The sequence below is a fragment of the Falco cherrug genome, chromosome 12 (genome assembly GCF_023634085.1).
Source record: "Falco cherrug isolate bFalChe1 chromosome 12, bFalChe1.pri, whole genome shotgun sequence".
Classification (NCBI taxonomy): Eukaryota; Metazoa; Chordata; class Aves; order Falconiformes; family Falconidae; genus Falco; species Falco cherrug.
The window spans coordinates 4839756-4858488 of NC_073708.1; the positions used below are offsets into that span (position 1 = coordinate 4839756).

General features: G+C 42.9%; 1 protein-coding gene across 1 annotated transcript; it reads left to right on the forward strand.

The window, feature by feature from the left end:
- The first annotated feature begins 607 nt into the window (after positions 1 to 607).
- APOBEC4 (apolipoprotein B mRNA editing enzyme catalytic polypeptide like 4) lies at positions 608 to 18733 on the forward strand. The gene is given in 3 exon segments (XM_055724947.1): positions 608 to 1277; positions 17852 to 18105; positions 18107 to 18733. Coding segments are annotated over 3 exon segments (783 nt in total). The 5' UTR covers positions 608 to 988; the 3' UTR covers positions 18347 to 18733.

Below are 18733 nucleotides of genomic sequence, written 5' to 3' on the forward strand. Positions count from 1 at the left end.
AGGAAAACTTAATTAGTCTCCATGGGACACTGGCAATGGGGGGACTTCGGAGTCCCTCTTCAGGACTTTCTTACTGTGCTTCTGAAAATGTTTCTTATCTAGGTCACTGTTTTACCTTTTCCTGCTCAATTATTTGAGGAATTGTTTTACAACCTCCTTTGATCTAGGTATTCAGGCCAGCAACAATACAGTGCAGAGTCAGGTAAATGATATTTTAAACAACATTTAGCAAAGATCAGAGGAATTTTTCCACTTTATCACGTTACCACTGCAAAAAAAGGTGCCATTAAGACTGACAGAGCACCTACGCAACAGTAGCTCAAGAAGGCCCCCAAGACAAGCAGCTACTAACCCGTTTGGGCCTTCCCTGAGGTGCAGCAGTCAGCATGTTTGCCACATATAACTTACCCAAATACCTGAAATTTATTGAACAAGGAACTGAGAGGATGTGACAACTGCAAACCGATTCTTCATTAGACCTGAAGCTGGAAAGGCATTATGTATGCATGGAAGAAGAAACTCTAAAGCCAGAGGTTTATAAATTAGTAGCAAGTCATAAAACTCCTAATCACAGCAGTCAGAACCTGACAAGATGCTAGGAAGGACCATCCTTACTCTGAGGACTCAGGTGGCTAACTCTTTAACAACACTAAAGGAATTAGATCAGTATACTCTTTTGGCTTGATTTCCCAGGCAATCACATTGCCTGCCACCCTCCCCCTTACAACAGTGGATTCAAGTCAGGTTGAACAGAAATTTAAACTGCTATATGGTTGATGGAGATCTTCTACATCTGGAAAGGAGGAAAGGCCCTTCTAGCATCTCATTGATAAAAAATGACCCAATCTTGGGAGATACTTCAATCTGAGCACACATCTTCTTAGAATCCAGAATCAATCACAAAACACAAACTAGAGGAAAACCAGGCTTCATTAATTCTGGTCTCCATGATTGAGAGTGACTGAAAACACACAGTAGGGTGTATTTGATGTACCTCAGAAAACCTTGTATGTGGAGTTTTGGAGCAGATACAAAGAAACTCAGAGTCTTCGATTTGAAACCTCATAATGCCGATCTGAAACAAATCCATTTTGTGAGCAAAAGAATTAATGAAGCCTACTCTCCTTGTAATGAGGGTTACCACTGCTGCATAAGTAAAATCTACAACTTCTTGCTGAAGCATCCAGAAGTCACACTCTGCACCTATTTCTCTCAGCTTTATCACACTGGTGAGGGTTTCCCCACCACTGCATGGAACCATGAAAACCTATACCTACTCTGAAGAGGATGCAAATCGAACCACTTTCAGGCTCTAAAACTGAGATCACAGATGGTGAAAAAAACCAAAACCAAACCCACCAATAAAGCCACCTCCCACAAAAGTCAACCCACAGCATAACTGTGGGTCTCAAATAACTGATTTTGAAGATATCACGCTTTTATTTTAGTCCGATACCATTCCAACATAAACCCATAGCAGTAAAACTAAAACCTCGGTATCTTCCGATTCCCTCCTGAAATTCATTTGTTGCCTGCCCTTAAGCCAGTTTCTACCAGGAAAATGTAAACCAAGCTACAACCACAACTACAGCCAGACTGTAGCTTCCCAGCTGAGGCAACCTTGGGGGAAACGCATGACATCCTCAATTCCTCCTCTAGCAAGAAGGTGGTTCTGTAGGTAAGGCTGATACATTAATAATAAATGAATAAAGTTTTCCTGTCAGCTACTTGCTTAAAATGGGGGGGGGCATATATATACATATATGTGTGTGTGTGTATTTTTTAATTTCCTAGAACTGCTGCCTTCTATCAAGAGGAAACCTCATGAAGCTGTGTCATTTTCTAATTAGTAAGAAGTATCTGATAGGATAAGGTAGAAAACGTGGATCTACGCAGTGCAGGCGCATCCTGAAAAAGAAAAATCTCTTCCTATCACTTAAAGCAGCGCTTTCCCTTGTGATTGAACATATGTATTAGCATAGTAAAGGTCTTGGACAGGGCAAGTAAGTCGGGAGCGCCTTGTTCCCCAGCAAGCAGGGGTCCCTTCCCCGGCGATGTTGGCGGCGAGGGACCACAGCGGCTGGTTTTGTACAAGTCGGCGCGTGTGCTCCTCTGGCAACCGCCTCTGCGGCCGCAGGCACCGCACGCAGCCGAGGGGCCCGAGGGAACCAGACCCCGAGCCGCTGCCCGGCGGGCCCCCGGCCCCCGGCAGAAGATCCATCCCCCTTGGAAACTCAAGCGCCTGCCGGCGCCTCTCGTGAGACACGAGGGGCAGAAACGGGCTGGAATCCATCGGGTGCCCTCACTGTCCAAGGCCCGGGGGCCTTTTCCGAGCAGCTTTCTTGCACTCGGACGCTGCCGGCCCCGCCTGGCCCGGCAGCGGCGGGCACCCGGCCGGCAGCGGCACCGGGGCCGGCACCCCCGGCCCCACAACACGCCCAGCCCGAGCCGGTCTCTAACCCCGGCGGCGCGGCCGCTCGGCCCCTCAGGCGCCGCCGCGGGCTGCTCGCTCCGGGGAGCGCCGCCCCGGCCCACCCCGCCCCCTCAGCCCTGGCCAGGGACGGCGGGGCCCTGCCTTGCTCGGAACCGCCCGCGACGGGGAGAACGCCGTCTCTTCCGCCACGTGTCGCGCCGTCTCGCACCCCGCGGAGACACGAGAGACAACCGGCACCCATGACCGCCACCGCTCCTCAGAGCACTGCGCGACCAACGGCCCCGGCGCCCCAACAACGCAGCACCCCGGGGCCCCAACAACGCAGCACCCCTTTGTTACGCTGCCGCCCCGCCCGGCAACGGCAGCGCCTCAGCGCGCAGGGCGCGGGGGTGGTGCGGCCGCGGTGGGGGGCGGCAGCGGTGGGGGCGGCCGCGGAGGTAATATCCTTCCGCCGCCCGACAGGAAAAAAGTTCTGTCAGCGGCGGCCCCGACGACGGTTGAGATGGGGGCTGCGGGGCTGGACGGAGCGGAGCCACCGGCCATGCCCTGGCAAAAACCAGCTGCTGCGGTAGCTGGTCCCTACCGCCAGCGCCTGCCCCACCGGCACGGCCGTGCCAGCTGCCCAGAGAGGGAAGCGTGTGCAGCCCCGGCTGGAAGCCTTTCTTCCAGCGGGGTCACACAACAAGTTCCCTTCGCTCCCCCAGTGCTGGCTATTATAGCACTTGCATCACTGCTTGGGAAACCTCTGCTGCTTTGCTAAGGTGACACCCTGACACCCGCAAAGCGCCTCAAGATTCATTTGAGTTACGGGCTGAAAGAAGGCAGGCATGCCTACATAAACCTCACTGGCTTCGGCCAATAAATACGTTTTGTTGAGATTAGAGAGAATTTGGAAACAGCCCTGCAAAAGGAGGTGATGTTTTAGAGCAAAGTAAAATTAGGAAACCTTTTAAGAACAGATGGTTTGATTCTGCAACTGTAGCCAATAAAAAAGGGGGAAAAAAGAGCATCTGAGGCATGAAGAGGTTTTTATACAATATTGACTAAACCAGATGAAGATAATATAAGATGTAGTATTTTCTGGAAAGAACCAAAAGTCAAAATGAAGACCTTGACGAAGCTTTTGTGGAACTGGAATTGAAGCTCCTCCAGGAGCAGAGGGCTGCAGACTCACAGACCAGATGACTCGCAGCAGTTTACAGCCCTGTACAAATGTACAGTCCATTAGTGGTTTCCATTGCTGCTGCTGTAGTGAGCTATAAAAGTTTTGGTAACTCCAAAGTCAACACATACCCTGTTTGGTCTTTTTTATTTACAGGGGGAATCGTTTCGACAGAAGAGCATGCAAGACAGCTAAGGGCAGTAGCTGCATCTGGCTTCCCAGATAAATTTACTGGCTGTCATAAATGGAAATTTTTACTTTTAACTTGCGTTTTAGCCTAAAGTCAGAGCATTACATATATCTTGATTGGCATATACGAAGAAATAATACTATTAAGAAAGATGGTGGCAGATGGACACCCTGTAAGCTGTGTAGTGACAGAGAGGAGCAGGGGCAAGGTGCTACCTGGAAAGAAGCTGGAAACTGAAGACAAAAACCTGCTGGCAGTTTGAATCCTCTTCTATACAAAGTTGGTGCTTTGGATACATTTTTTAGAAACAAGAGAACTGAGTTTAAAAAAAAGAAAAGTCTGGCTCTAATGGTTTTCTTTCTAATGAGAAAAGTCTGTAAGAACCCAAAACGCTGGCAAACTGCTTGGGTCAAAAGGGGACCAGTATAACAGGAGGGTAATACAGTCAATTAATGAGGATCGAGAGGCAGGGCTTTGGCACTGCCTAACATAATTTTTGGAAAGTTGCATGATTTTAGGAAGAGCTTCCTGTTTACTTATATTTAAGACATGGGTAACACATAGAACTGCTCTGAAATTTTTCAGATGTTAAGTTTTTTTAATCAGAAAATGGGTCATCTATTGAGTGAATGTGGTTCATTAAAAATACCTGGGGTTTGAAACATCTTTTACGCAAACTGAGAGTTTCCAGCGGAATTCTCCCTAGACTCCTATTATTTTGTCCCTGGCCAGAGGCTCACTAGTGCTCACGACTCTGGAAAGTGTAAATTGCTGAAATAAATGGGTTAATGGAGTTAACATAAAAGTGAACGGGATTTAAAAACAAACAAAAAAAACCCCAACCAAAACCTGCAGGATCTAGGAGACTTCTTATTTTTGTGAAATGTGAGAACTACTTTGTCTGAACCAAAATCAAGCTTTGAAATAAAACCAAGACTTTTTGATTTTTCAGACACCTCTTCCTTTCCTGACACAAGACAGTATGAAAACTCAGTTAATTCACAGCAAGTTATTATGGTCCTTCCTCCACCATCTCTTCCCTCTTCCAAAACAGACAACATAAACGTGTCATCCCCAAGAGCCTTCTGCCCATGTCCCTGCAAAGGAAGAAATCTCTTCAAGGGATTTCACGCTCCCATTTCATGGTCACCAAGAAAATTACACCTGCTTCTTACACACATTATGGTGGAATCCATACAGCAAAACTAAGATCTAATCCTATGTCAGACAACAAATACAAGACTCTTCCTGCCCCTAGGATTTTAGTTCCACATCTGTAGAGCACTTTGAAGCCATGAGACTGAAGGTACTACAAAGATATTAAAATATTTTTTAAATATTAAAAGAAATTAAACCAGCAGGTTTTCTTCCATGTAAAGGAACTATACCTTCCTATCACAACACAAGCAATACGTTGGCTGGAAATCCAGGTTTTCCATGACTCAGTATGACACCTGGCCCAAACCAGAAACCAGCTACATTCTTCCTGTGCAAAGTTCTATTTATTTTCTGTTTGTATTTTGAAAACAGGTTTTATTCTCGTGTATTTTTACTTTCGTTGTTTAACAAGATCATTTTAATTGTATTATTTCTTAGCGGCAAAAAAATACAGATATTTGGAGTGCCCCTTCTCCTGCTAAATTCAGAGGGAGAAGGGGAAAAAACCCATCACCCTAGAAAAATAGAACAGAGAAAAAAAATTATCGCCTGTACAGGGGTGTTACAAAGCATATGGGTAAAATAATGCCCCTCTCAAAGAAATTGGATTGGAGAATGCAAGAGGCAAATGCAACTTTCTTTTTTTATTAATGCATCTAACCTGTATTCAGGGCGACAGTAGAAACTACGGTCATGGAAAGTGATGAGTTACAGTACCAGAGAGCAAAAAACTCCCTGTGTCCTGTGGATGGCAAGTGATACAAAACAGCGTGCAGGCTGAGAAGCTCAGAGGCAGCAAAGTATTTCATTTGTTGCATTCCAGACTGCTATCAAAATGGAGAGACGGCATTTTATAAATACAGTTATCAAGTACTGGTACATAAAACAGAGGGAGATAGGTCAGTGAGGTAGCAGCCACAGCTGTCAATGTTTAACCCTTAACCTGTATTTATACAAACACACATAAAAATATATAAAAATCAAGGATCAAAGCACCAGCACCCAACAAACACACACAAGCCATTCGGCATTGTCTTTGCAAGTGCTATTAAGAATGATCCAATGTATTCTTAAGATCTGATGAGAAATCCAGACACAGCCCTACTAAAGCATTTGAAAACCTAAGAAAAAAAGAAAACTGCAGTTCTTTAAGTATTTCCTATATCACAGTAAGATTTTTCTCCCACTCTGGGATATAAAAGCCTGAGCAATGTGCAAAAGGCATGACTATACCAGATGCACATTTTTCTCAATGCCACTCAGAAAGGAAAAAGCACCCCTTCCCCTCCCCACCCCCCCACCCCCCATCTTTGAAGTGGAAAAACTTCACTAGCTTTTCCAGAAAATAATTGCATGTCCTTGAGGAACATTCCCAAAAGACCATGTCCTTTGGGACTGCAGTGAATGGACTAGGAAATCAGCAGCCCACCTCTGCCAGCTCACCCAATACGGGTAAGATCCAGCCCTCCTGTTAGCCCTGGGGGAGGGGTAATGTGTTTACACCATATTCACATCTTTTCACCACACATTCAGCAATCAGTCACATACACAGCTATTGTATAGAACAGAGTGATTCCTCTATACCATCTTGCAGGGCACTGTAAACATGCTTGCAGGAGTCAGCAGAGCAATACCCTGGAAAGAAGCAGCCTGTTATTTTGTACATAAGCAGCAACACAAAATGAAAAACCCAAAATATCCGAATACAATAAATTGTGTAAAGAACCATGTCCGTTAAAAGCAAACCAAACACACAACAAGTGCGTGTGTGTGTATACATAAAAATATATACATATGAAAAAAATGTATATTGCTTTCACCTATAAATTCTGACTCCATAGACGGGCAAAGCTGCAAGAAGCAGTACCAGGAAGCTTCACACACAAATTCAACATTGATACAGATCAGAACCACATCGGCAGTACACTGGTTAGAACATCACCGAATGGGCTGCCGGACCCTCAGCTTCTGGGCAGGACCTGCCCACTGATGGTGCTGCGTAATTCGGGGAGTTACAGGCGAGTCTGGGATTCTCCAAAGTGTCTGAAACCAGGGTGGTTTTTTTTGCAGATGTGATGCTGATCTCATCAGAGTTCTTTGATCTGTTTCTATAAGGGCCAGCTCTAGAGGGATGTGAGAAAGCTACCAATAATGTTTACATCTGGCTTATGATACAGCACATCTGGTTTGTAATGGGAACAGCTGGCACACACAAGCCATCAGGACACTGGAAGAAACTGCTGTTCTGGGGAAGGTTAGTCTTGCTGCTGACACAAAGCTGGAAAAATCTGGATTCTTTTCCTGGCTCAGTCAGTAACTCACTTGCACCTTGGTTTCTTGCTCTAGACACTGAACATAAAGGGTTCTGATTTTCTTACACTAAATACTACTGGTACAGTGACTGTGGATTTGTCTAGCTCAGAGAAATGCACATTCTACTTCATTGGCATTTATACAAGTTTTAGAAGACCTGAAACAAGGGTCATATAGCAGAACAGGGCATTGATACTTTGAAAATAATCTTTAGTCCCATTCAGAATAAAGAAAAAAATAACAAGACATTCCTTGCCCGTAAGTTTATCCATCTAAAAGAACAGCAAGGACTAAACATCCTAGAGTGTCTGAAATATCTGGAGAGAAATGTCAAAAGGGGCTGTGAGGTATTTTCAACACAATCAGAAGCAGGAAGGACCAGACTGCAGATCCATGAGGTTTAATTTGGAGAGATAACTTCACTGCTTGTCTGATCTCCATCTGCAATCTGAACCTGCTGAGGTTCACCCACCACCACCAAACATGACAGCAAGCTGAGAACACAGGAAACCTCAACTGATTTGGTCAAGAAATCACGTAGGCAACAAAATGAGGTCATGCAGTTCTTGCAGTTTAACACCGGCAAAAGGGAGAAGGGGGCAGAGAAGGACGAGGGAGGAAGTCCGCTGTCCTGTAAATGCAAAGTGTTTGTTTTCATCCACTTTCCTGTTCTGCTTTTTCCTCTCCTCATGAGCTTATCAGCAATGCAACTAGCATGAAATAACACAAAACTCAAGCTTCCCGTTGTCTTAACACCATCAATTGTATCAGGAAGCACCTCGTTCTCTCCTAAATGATTCTGATAAGAACCAGTTGAAATTGCACAATGCACGTATCTAGAAACAGGATATTATTTCATATTGCAATTTTTACTGGACCTTGAGATGTCTAACAGAATTCAGGTAGTTTACATGAGTTTTAACCAGATCAAATAAGAGAATTCAGTGCTGTTCAACCGGCAAGCACGTAGAGCTGCCTTGCACATATCAAAGGAGTTTGAGTGAATTCCCATCATCCATACTGAATACATCACTTTATCCAGCCATGACATGAAAGAAAAAAGCTGGCTCTTTTCCCATAAAAAGGCAAATAGCGATACCCTGAAATCACATGTCTTCTAGGCAACTTCCCAAGCACACTTTGTTTTCATTGACTAAAATAATGCCTAACAATATAAATTGAAAGCAGATTTTCCTACACTATAATAGTTCTTTTTCTATTAGAGACCAGCAGATCTTAAATTGTGTTATTTAGCTAACACTCATCTCTGCGTAGTGAAAGAACATAGGTCATCCAAATAAAGAAATATGAGTGACTTCCTCCACTCTTCTACTGTTTTAATGACAAGATTAGAGACGGAACTGGCCCGAAACAACACGCTGAGCCCCACCAAACAGTTTGGAAGTATGCACCACCCAGTCCTATTTATTGGTTCTCTGATGACCGTTCTTGTAAGCAACCCCAAAAGCCACAAGGGCCAGAGAGGCTGTTTGGGATGCTGAGCCCAGAGCCCACGGTTCAAACAGGCCCAGGCACCTCTGGGTATTCCCAAAGAGCAGCAAATTCTGGCCTCCACTTTCTTGTTGACATACAGTCAGCGTTTGTCGGTCCGCCTGATCTGAATCACCAGGCAGCTAGTTTGGAAGGAGGAGTTAACAGCTGTGAGCATCCTTTTTTGCACTAGCTAATTTTGATTTGCCTGGTTTATACCATTAACAGAGTGGAGTCACAACTCAAATGGGATTTATGCCAATTATTTATATATATACTTAATTCCACTTATTTCAAAAGAAGGGTCATAAATTAGACAAGTGGAAGTGAGATCAGAATTGGACTGAATATTGGTGCAATATTCTACATGTACACAGCTCATAATTCATAGAAAAATTAAAATGAACTTTTCTGCCTGTCTCCAGACACTTATGCAAGTAGTTGGTAAAACTTTCTCTGGCCCTGCGCTTCTGGAAACCGTCCCAGCTCTGCTGATCTTCACTGAAGCAAATCTTTATACACATTAATCATTCGACCCTAAATCTCAAATTATTTTCTGAACTGAAACTTCCTAAGAATGAAATACGGCTCTTTGAGTCCCAAGAATCATCTTCACTTTAAATGGAAAGAAGATGAAACAGCATACTACTAGCAGTCATTCAGTAGCTGTTTTCAATCATTTTTTTGTTAAGTTTCTTCTTTCTGCTTGCTTCATGTGTTTTACGTGAATTGCAGCCAGCTTTGTAGACCTGCTTCATTCTTCACTCTTGTAAAAACTGACAGTTAAATAGAATCAAACTCAGAAGTATCATTCTTTTTATATATATATATATATATATATATATATATAAGGTCCCTTCTCTTTCCATCTCTAAACTTATGGTTTAGTCTTCTATATTTTCTATCTATAAACACAGGCTCTTGGCAAGTTTGCTGCCTTTTTCATAGGTCAAGAGGAAATCTGTCCAATTGTTTGACAAACAAAGCACACCGATAACACTTTCTAAAGTAAAAAGAATTGGAAGAGTTTCTCAACGTAGAATCTGTAGTGTCTCCACATTCAACAGAATGGGAATTTAAAAAAAAAATAATCAAAAAACAAAACAAAACAAAACCAACCCCCCAAAAAACCCACCTGTGGCTTAATCTATAAATTTTCCTTATACTTTTTGCTGTCCTAAAATTTAAACTGGTCACCCTGCCTATGACATTTAAGTATTCCTTATTTGTCATTCACGTTACAGATTGCTTGCTGCTATGGGACAAATCTGCATTTCAACACAAGAGATTGCAGTATTTCTCAGAGCTCAAATATGACCAATGAGGAGACTGCCCAATTCTAACTCCCAAATGGGAGCAATACTCAATCCAAGAGCCATCAGGAGGAGAGAACGCACATTTCAGGAAGAGATGAGTAGGAAGAATATAGGAAAACTGCAGTGAAGAGACAGGTGTCAGGAGGAGGAGGAATGTGATTCAATAATTTACCCGAATGGATGTGACGGTGTGTATCTCAAGGTTACGCAAAGACCATGAAGTAAAAAGGAAGACTGCTGGCCTTCCCCGCTTTATGGCACTTACAGCTTATTCTTGACTCAATGCTTTCCTTCTTTATTCAAGATGGACAGTATTCCAAAGCCAACAAGCATTTGTCTTTCATTTTCTCTGGTTTTACCTCTGCCCAATCCAGACAATTGCAATCTTTTGGTTTTTTAAATAATATTCTTGCCTTCTTTCAATATTGATTGGAAACAATCTGACAGATGGAGGTTTTGATCAGTTAACAATGAACTTTTTTTTTTTTCATTTTTATGATCTAGTTAGTTACACTTTTTAAGCCTGGGAATACAATCAAAACAGGACCAGATTTTTCCCATATGCAAGCACGGGAGTAACCTAATGTAACATACAGACTATATACAAAAATTGGCAAACCGCTATCCAAACTTTCAGCAATTCATCCTTAGGTAACAGCTGGGAAAAAAACAAACAAACAAAAAAAACCCCAAAACCAAACAAACCAACACCACTATCAATCTTTGTCCACTGAAATTCATACTCTTTTCAGAATATTTGCTGCTATTTCAGAAAATAGGGTGCTGATGATAACACGTTAAGTTTCCACTCTGCCTTTAATGCCACTAGCACAAATTATTCAGCAGTCTCCAGCTAGCGCACTGTGCACAAACTCATGAAAACCCTTATATTAGATTCAATTCCTGCATTTTCAGTTTATATTCCTGAGGAGAATGCATACATGAGGACAGTATTTTTCTAGCACAGAAGAAAGAGATCTATATGTTCTGTGTTTCACAAACTGAAGACAAAGCCGCCTTTATGGAGATTATTATACAGGAGAATAAAGCAAACCTCTCTCATTCACTGCACCCACATGGCTCCCTGAAACCTGAGCATGTGAATGTCTGGTTCTGATCATTCACCCGTGTCAGGGTGTGTAGACCATACCTTACACAGGAAAAGATGAGCAAACCCCAAAGAAATCCACAATTATTACTTGCCTGCAAATAGAACCAATAGAGTAAAATTCAGACAGCAAATACAGATACTAATTTCCCCTTCCTTCCAGTGGGCTAGAAGAAATCATGAGCAAAAAATGCTTGATAAAGTCAGGACAAGAAAGGTCACCCTGCAGATCTGGAAAAAGGACTTTAGAGAACTGCTGCTAGACTCTGCTAGATTCCAGGAAGAAGCTGAAAGAATCATCTCTTGAAAAGAAGAGGAACAAAAGATAAGTCAGAAGATGATGATGATGACAGCAGTATACTGTCGATCACCATTGCTTAGAAAACAGCTTCTTTCTTTTGAGAGCTGAAGGACTCCAAAAGCCTTGGAGAGGAGCACAATTACTTTGTCTGGCCTGGAAGACAAAGTAATAAAAAAGAGGGATGACCAGGAAACCCAGCGCAGCAGGTGGCACATGATAAGAGACCAAGCTTCACACTGCAGGATGTGTGGATTCACACCTTCCAGATCCACATGCAAACCTCACTGATATGGACAGCATCCTTCCTCTCACCCATGCCTGCAAAAACAAGCAGAAGGCTCAGCATCCTTGCTGTTACGAAATAAACCATTTCCTCTTTCCAACAGAAAAATTAGACCAACAGTTCCTTTCATGGGCTAGACCTCCACTGAATCCAGTCAAAACTGCATTTTCTTTTAGCAGGAAACCAAGGTAGTGAATTATGCTGGTGCTTTAGATTACCAGATCGTTTGCACTGCTGCAGATGAAACCAAGACAAAAGGGAAGAAACCTATGCCCTACCTGAATGAAAGATTTACAAACATACCAAAAGTACAGACGATCTCACTTCTGGATAGCAATGCTCATACTTAGCTCTTGAGATGGGAACCCAGCTAACAAAACCAGATCACTGCTGAAGAACCTCAGTGCTTTTCACTTTTCCAAAGTTGGAAAACTTTATCAAAGTTTGGAAGTATTCTGTGTTGGAGGGCAGATGAGCCCTTTCTCTCAGTAAAAGGGGCTTAGCTTTCACACCAGCCTCATGAAGTGCTCAAGGTTGGCAATGATACCAGTGCAAATCCTGGATCCTAATTTATTTGGGGTATACACAAAGAAATACAGGATTTGTAGCTGCCATGTGACATATCTTTTTTCTAACCTCGATTTACATTTTTTTCACCCAGCCACATATTGATCCAAATTCCAACCTGTGACAGGAACAGCAGGTACCAATTTGACCAGTCTCATACAATGTCAGCCTTCACTCTCAGCAGCCAGGACCCTCCCTCATACAGTAACTAAATCATCTTTGGCAGCTGTTACACCCTGCAAAGATTTATACATCTGCTTAACTTTATCCATGTAAACGGTCCCAGTGACACTAGCAAGAGCCCCCACACTTGTTCATTTAAACCTTATAGAATCAGGGCACTGACTAGAATTCTCGCAAGCAAATAAAATCTGAGTCTGAAATAAGTATGATTATAATTTCTTCACTTTGTGTTTTCAGGACCCCATTTTTCATGATGCTTTCTCAAGGGACCTTAGGTTCAAATATGTCTCTCCAAGCCCAGAAAATCTTTCAAGGGCTCATTTAGATGTCTGCCTGTCTACAAGTGAAACCCATCAAAAGGAACAGCATGATTCTTTGACAAGAAAACACCTGAAAACCAGTTATGGCCATTTGCCTCAACAGTTTTATCCTCATGCTGAAGAGTGACCTACATACACTATTTAAACTGAATGAACCTGAGGGTAAGTGCGTGCCTCAGGGGCCGGTCTAGCAATGGCATATTTATTTTTGCTAATCTTGGTCTAATTCAACAGCAAAATTCTATTCAATGGCCACCAGCACTTACCTAATGAAACCCAGTAATTAATCAACATCATCAGTGCAACGGATTCTGCAGAGAGCACACACCAAAGTACAAGGAGTGCTAGAGATGTCAGTTAAGACTGTTTGGTCTTCCTGATTCAAGATCATGCAGTTTCTTGTTACAGCTCTTGCCCTTGGCCATTTATTCTACTGCCCGTTGTAGCTGCTACAACTAATAGCATCTGAGCTACAAGATCACTCACTCTTTGCTGCAGTCTCCAGCAGTTATCCACAACATGCAAAAGATTTTCCTCTACTTCATGCCAAGGGGAGGGGGTCTAATTCTCAACTCCTTTAATAGAGCAAAAATAGAAATGACACAGCTGAAGTGAATAAGCACCCAGTATTGCTTAGTGGCCCTCTGGATGTTACAGTCCTAGGCCATTACACCTCTGTGGATGTGCCATTCGGCTCTCACTGGCTTACGTTTTCAAACATATTCAATTTACACCCACAGCATAAAGTTTACCCCATCTCAAGTTCACACACATAGCAGGTCAATTTCTGGTTTAAAGAATAATTCTGTAGTGGGTTCATCTGTGCAGTGCTATAGTACCCAACAGACCAACACCGCCTTCAACAAGAATCAGTAAGTTTCCCATTATTTGTATATTTTTAGCTTTCTTAAGCATTTCAGGCAATTCATTCTTCTGCTAAGAGGAAAGTTAACTCTACCCCAGCTGAAACCAGGACACCTTCTCACTCAGCTGATAGAAAATAGGCCTCTCTCCCCTCTTTTTGGCTGCTTCTGTAGGGCTATTAGCCTAAAATCCTAGAGAAACAAGTGTATGCAATCCTGCTGCCTTTCTGCGTCCTTCGTGCTCCATCCTGTGTGATTTGAACCTGTCAAACCCAGATGAGAAATGAACAGAGGTCATATATAGGGGTAAGTAAGACACAAGCCCCTGTAGTTCCTTATGGGCTTTAGGAGGTCCACTGCCCATCAAGCATGGTGTCACATCAAATCCTCTGAGCCTACAGACAGGGTATAGCAGAATGTACTGCGTGCCCGGCGAGGATTTAATTTCCAGGATCACCATTAGCTGATCTACATGCCAATTAACAGCAGTGGAAGGCAAGCTGCTGCTCATGACACTGTTCGTTATCAGGGGCATCGTAAATTTATCAGTGGATGGGAAGATTTCAGAAGTAGCCAAACTCTGTTTTTTAAAATTCTACTCTGAATAGGCAGACAAGGGGAAAAATACTTATTTTAGATGTAAAGATAGTGAAAGGGAAATAAACAACAAAGTGGTGGAGCCCTGGAAAAATCTCTGGAAGCGAGGTGATAATTTAAAGCATTTTGAGGCTGGACACAATGGGTGAGGAAAGTCTGGTGGAACAGTTTTGTGAAGGTCTGACTTTCGCACAAGCTCGAGCAGGAAATATTCCAAACTTGGGACCTAAATCCTCTCTAATCTTTACGGCCCGGTGGCAGAATGCAAAATACCAGGGCTCTGCTCTGCACCTGCAAGACAGCGTTCCTGCAGTACTAGGTATTGCAAACCCACGTGTTAAATGAACTTGAGACTGTTGAGCATGGATTCAAGTTATGCCACAACAGCTCGGGTTTAAATTGCCCGTGTGGATGTGTTTATTAGCAGCTGGGGATAGCATTCTGCTTCTTCCTTTACTTCTTATTTTTAAAATCTTAGGACTGCACAAGAACGTCAAGTCTGTGGCTGTTTAAAGGACCATGTGACTCTGCCGTACTTTGAACTCAGATCAACTTCTTACTGAATGAAGTCATGTGTAAAATGCTTTCCAACAGAGATTATTTTGAACGAAGCTGTACTAAGAAATGTAACAAAATTTCAACACTCATATTTCAGCAGCAAAAAAAGGAACCATTCTTGTACTGAGCGCAGCACTTTGGGGGGAAGCACCAGATGCCCTCACATAAACAGAACTAGACTTGTACTAGACTGTGGAAGTAGAGCATGTTTTAGTTCAGGGAACAAAAAAAAATCATCACAGTTCCATATAATCACGCCTCAGAAAAAACAGCTTTTGTCTAATCAATGCATGCAACTTTGCTTCCAAAGGACATCTCCATAAATTACAGTATCCCAAGTTCATACCAGTAAATGTCAGTATCACGTCCAAACTGGCCACGTTGGGATGAATCAGGATTTCTGCGTGATTTTTAGCCTAAAGAGACACCAGGTTTCAGCTAATATTTGGATAAAAAGAAATTCACAACCCTGATCACTACGCTTTTTTTCCCTAGGAGCAGAACATATGGCTTGTATCCTGGCTAACTTCCAATGTGAGTAATTATGTACTGACCACATCAGTTTCCCCTGCGGTTTTAACTGGATAAAGCATTCCTCTCCAGTTCCTCCTGTGAACATTTATACCTTGTTGTGGAGCACTATTAAACAGCTACTGCCCTCTGCCCCAGAGATGGCTGCATTTTAGTAATAAGTGAAACATTTTCTTAAAGTTATCATTATATCCCTGTCCCCTCTAAATATTTGGGAGAGACAGGAGGAGTTATAATTTTAAATATAACTGGGGGGACACAGATCTGTTAACACACATTTTGTGGTCCTAACCGTATCCATTAGGCATGATCTTCTGTCTCAGAACGATGTCTTCATGCAATTAAATTGATAGATGAAGATGATATTTTTCCTAATGACTTTGAGTGTTAAAAGATCTCATACAGCATATTAAAATGAAGCATTTCTTTAGAGGATGTGAAACAGCCTGTGAGCTCACAGAGGGCTGTGTGTTGAAAAGATTACTGTTAGAGAATATGTGGGCAAGCTTTCGGCTCAAAAGCATGTGACAACCAGAAAAAGCAAAGGAACAGTTTGGGTATCTTGCTTTTATACCAGGGCATTGACTTTTGGTGTGTTGCATTTGAAGGATAAAGAGAATGAAACCAAATGAGCTACACACAACACCGCAGCCCACCATGTATCTTGGAGATCTCAAAGCGCTTTGCAAGTGGTTAGTGCCAACAGCAGGTACTGGAAACAAGCATTAGGAGAGCCGTCTCATAATGAACTACAAAACCAACACTCATCAGGTAAAATTCTTCCTCCTTCACAGTCAGGATTGCAAACACTGAAATCAAGATGAAAATTACCAAAAGGGAAAAGTCATTTGGAGTACCTTCATCTTTTATTTCCCAGCCTGAAACTGTCTGAATTCCCAATTGCCAACCTATATAAACTATTAACTTCAGCTGAAGCCTGCAGCATTTGCCAACTCTGCAGACGCACCAGGATGACTGTGACAAATTAGGCACCCTGAAAGTCAGAAGCCCCTTGAACACTTTCCCCTGCATGGGACCTAAGTGACACTAAGCAGCAGAAATACCAAGAAGAGAGCCATTTAGACCAGTCTATCTTTTAACCACTTGCTCAGATTTATAAACTACTTCGAAGATGACAAATACTACCGAGCTGGTCAGTATTACTAAATAAAATTGTGTGTGGGAATGGAATTTTTTCCTGTGAAAGAGCTGAATGATAAGTGCTTCTATTAGCTGCTTAATCCACGTGCATGTATACACACACATCCGTACATACGTGCATATATCCATCAGTTTAAAGAGATCTTGTGTAACACATTTGCACAATTTTTTCTACTTTAGAAAATATCATGCTAAAAAGGAAGAAAAAACAACTTTCTGCTTCCTCATAAACCAGAAATGGGTCCATTTTGAGAACATGATGAGTGGTCAGCTTTCTTCCATTTTTCTTAGCTTGCACTTTTTGTAAACAGCCTTTGTCTTTGCACCCCCAAAATGTGATGTACATGAGCAATGAGAAGCCTCTGCCATCTATATTCACAGATGCATTGGGATTCTGCTCCCTGGCCCTCTCTGCTTGTCAGAGCTGGCAGAGGATTCAGGCTGGTGGGACAGCAGAGCAAGCAGCCCTTGTCACAGCGCTGGAAAAGGAGCCAAAGGCTGGTACTGCGCATGTAGAAATGCACTTGGCTCGTGGGAACGCGGTTCCCATTAATCCATCAAACTGGGTAGTTTGGGGTCAGGCTCCTGTCCTGTAAGGATGTGACACTATCAACTAGGAAGGCTGAATATTTGCTGGATTTTGATCAGGCCAAGCCACCACGCAACCGAACAAACAAAAAGGCAAGTTTTAGAGGGAGATGGAAAATTTTAAATGTCTCTGGTGGCAGGGACTCTGGTGGCATCCTTTTAAAACACTGAAACAGCGCTCAAGCCATTGCCTCGATCCACAGGCCTAACATGGGATGCAACCCTGGCGTGCAACATTGCCATCGTGAGGCCGTTCCGGCTCTGCAGCAATACCAGCCACGACAGACGGAATCGGAACCTTGCCACAGGTTGCAGCTGTTTAAATTGTCTTTAATAATATCGGCAACCTACAGGAGGACTGGCGAGGCAGCGGTAACTCATACCATCCCTCTACAAACACCCCCTTCTTCGACCTGCTCTTTTTTATGGCAGGTAGCAAACGCATTTTTCATTCTCTGAGACACACCGCTACCACAATTATGTTGTGATGCACAGTACAGAGTACAACTGAACACCAAAAATGTACAGAAACGTCAAAAATGACGAAGCACTCTTGATGTCAGGAAGCCAATCTTTCAAAGTAATCTGAATGAGAACAGCACAATGGCCAGGATCAGGAAAGAGTACCAACACAGGAAAGTACATGGAAGTTGGCACAGAGTCAGGAGTGGAAAACAAAGCAAATTAATCAAATCAGTAATTTAAGAAGAAAATTAAATACTGACAGAGGGCAAACCAATGTGGAATGCAGAAGAAAGCTGGAATAAAATACAGATTTTATTTTACAGCAGCCTTTACCTCTTCTGCAATTTTGTGTGTGGCATCCCCAGGTCATCCCTTTATCACACAAGTCCACCATCAAGAACCTTAGCCCAGAGACAACATCCACATCAAAATAATGACTTAACTGGAATTAAACCATATTTTAGGAAAAGCTTTCCACAAGCCAGGCAGGGAAAGTCTGCTGTGCAGCAGAACTTAAAAGGCGTTTTCTCCTCCTAGCCTGGCTTCCCAACAGCCTCTCCAAGCGGTAAAAGGCAGTCTGCTACCTCCGACGTCTCAAAGGCTCTCTGTGCTTTTTCCAGCCGTGTTTCTGCCCTTTTGGAGGGAACATCTATACCCCAGACCTAGAAATATTGTAAGGCATTTAAAAATGCCAAAGGAAAAACTCGATGAAACTCATAATTCTGAAATGTTTCCAAGTGGCAGACACCTCCTCTGAAGAGGATGCAAATCGAACCACTTCCAGGCTCTAAAACTGAGATCTCAGATGGTGAAAAAAACCAAAACCAAACCCACCAATAAAGCCACCTCCCACAAAAGTCAACCCACAGCATAACTGTGGGTCTCAAATAACTGATTTTGAAGATATCACGCTTTTATTTTAGTCCGATACCATTCCAACATAAACCCATAGCAGTAAAACTAAAACCTCGGTATCTTCCGATTCCCTCCTGAAATTCATTTGTTGCCTGCCCTTAAGCCAGTTTCTACCAGGAAAATGTAAACCAAGCTACAACCACAACTACAGCCAGACTGTAGCTTCCCAGCTGAGGCAACCTTGGGGGAAACGCATGACGTCCTCAATTCCTCCTCTAGCAAGAAGGTG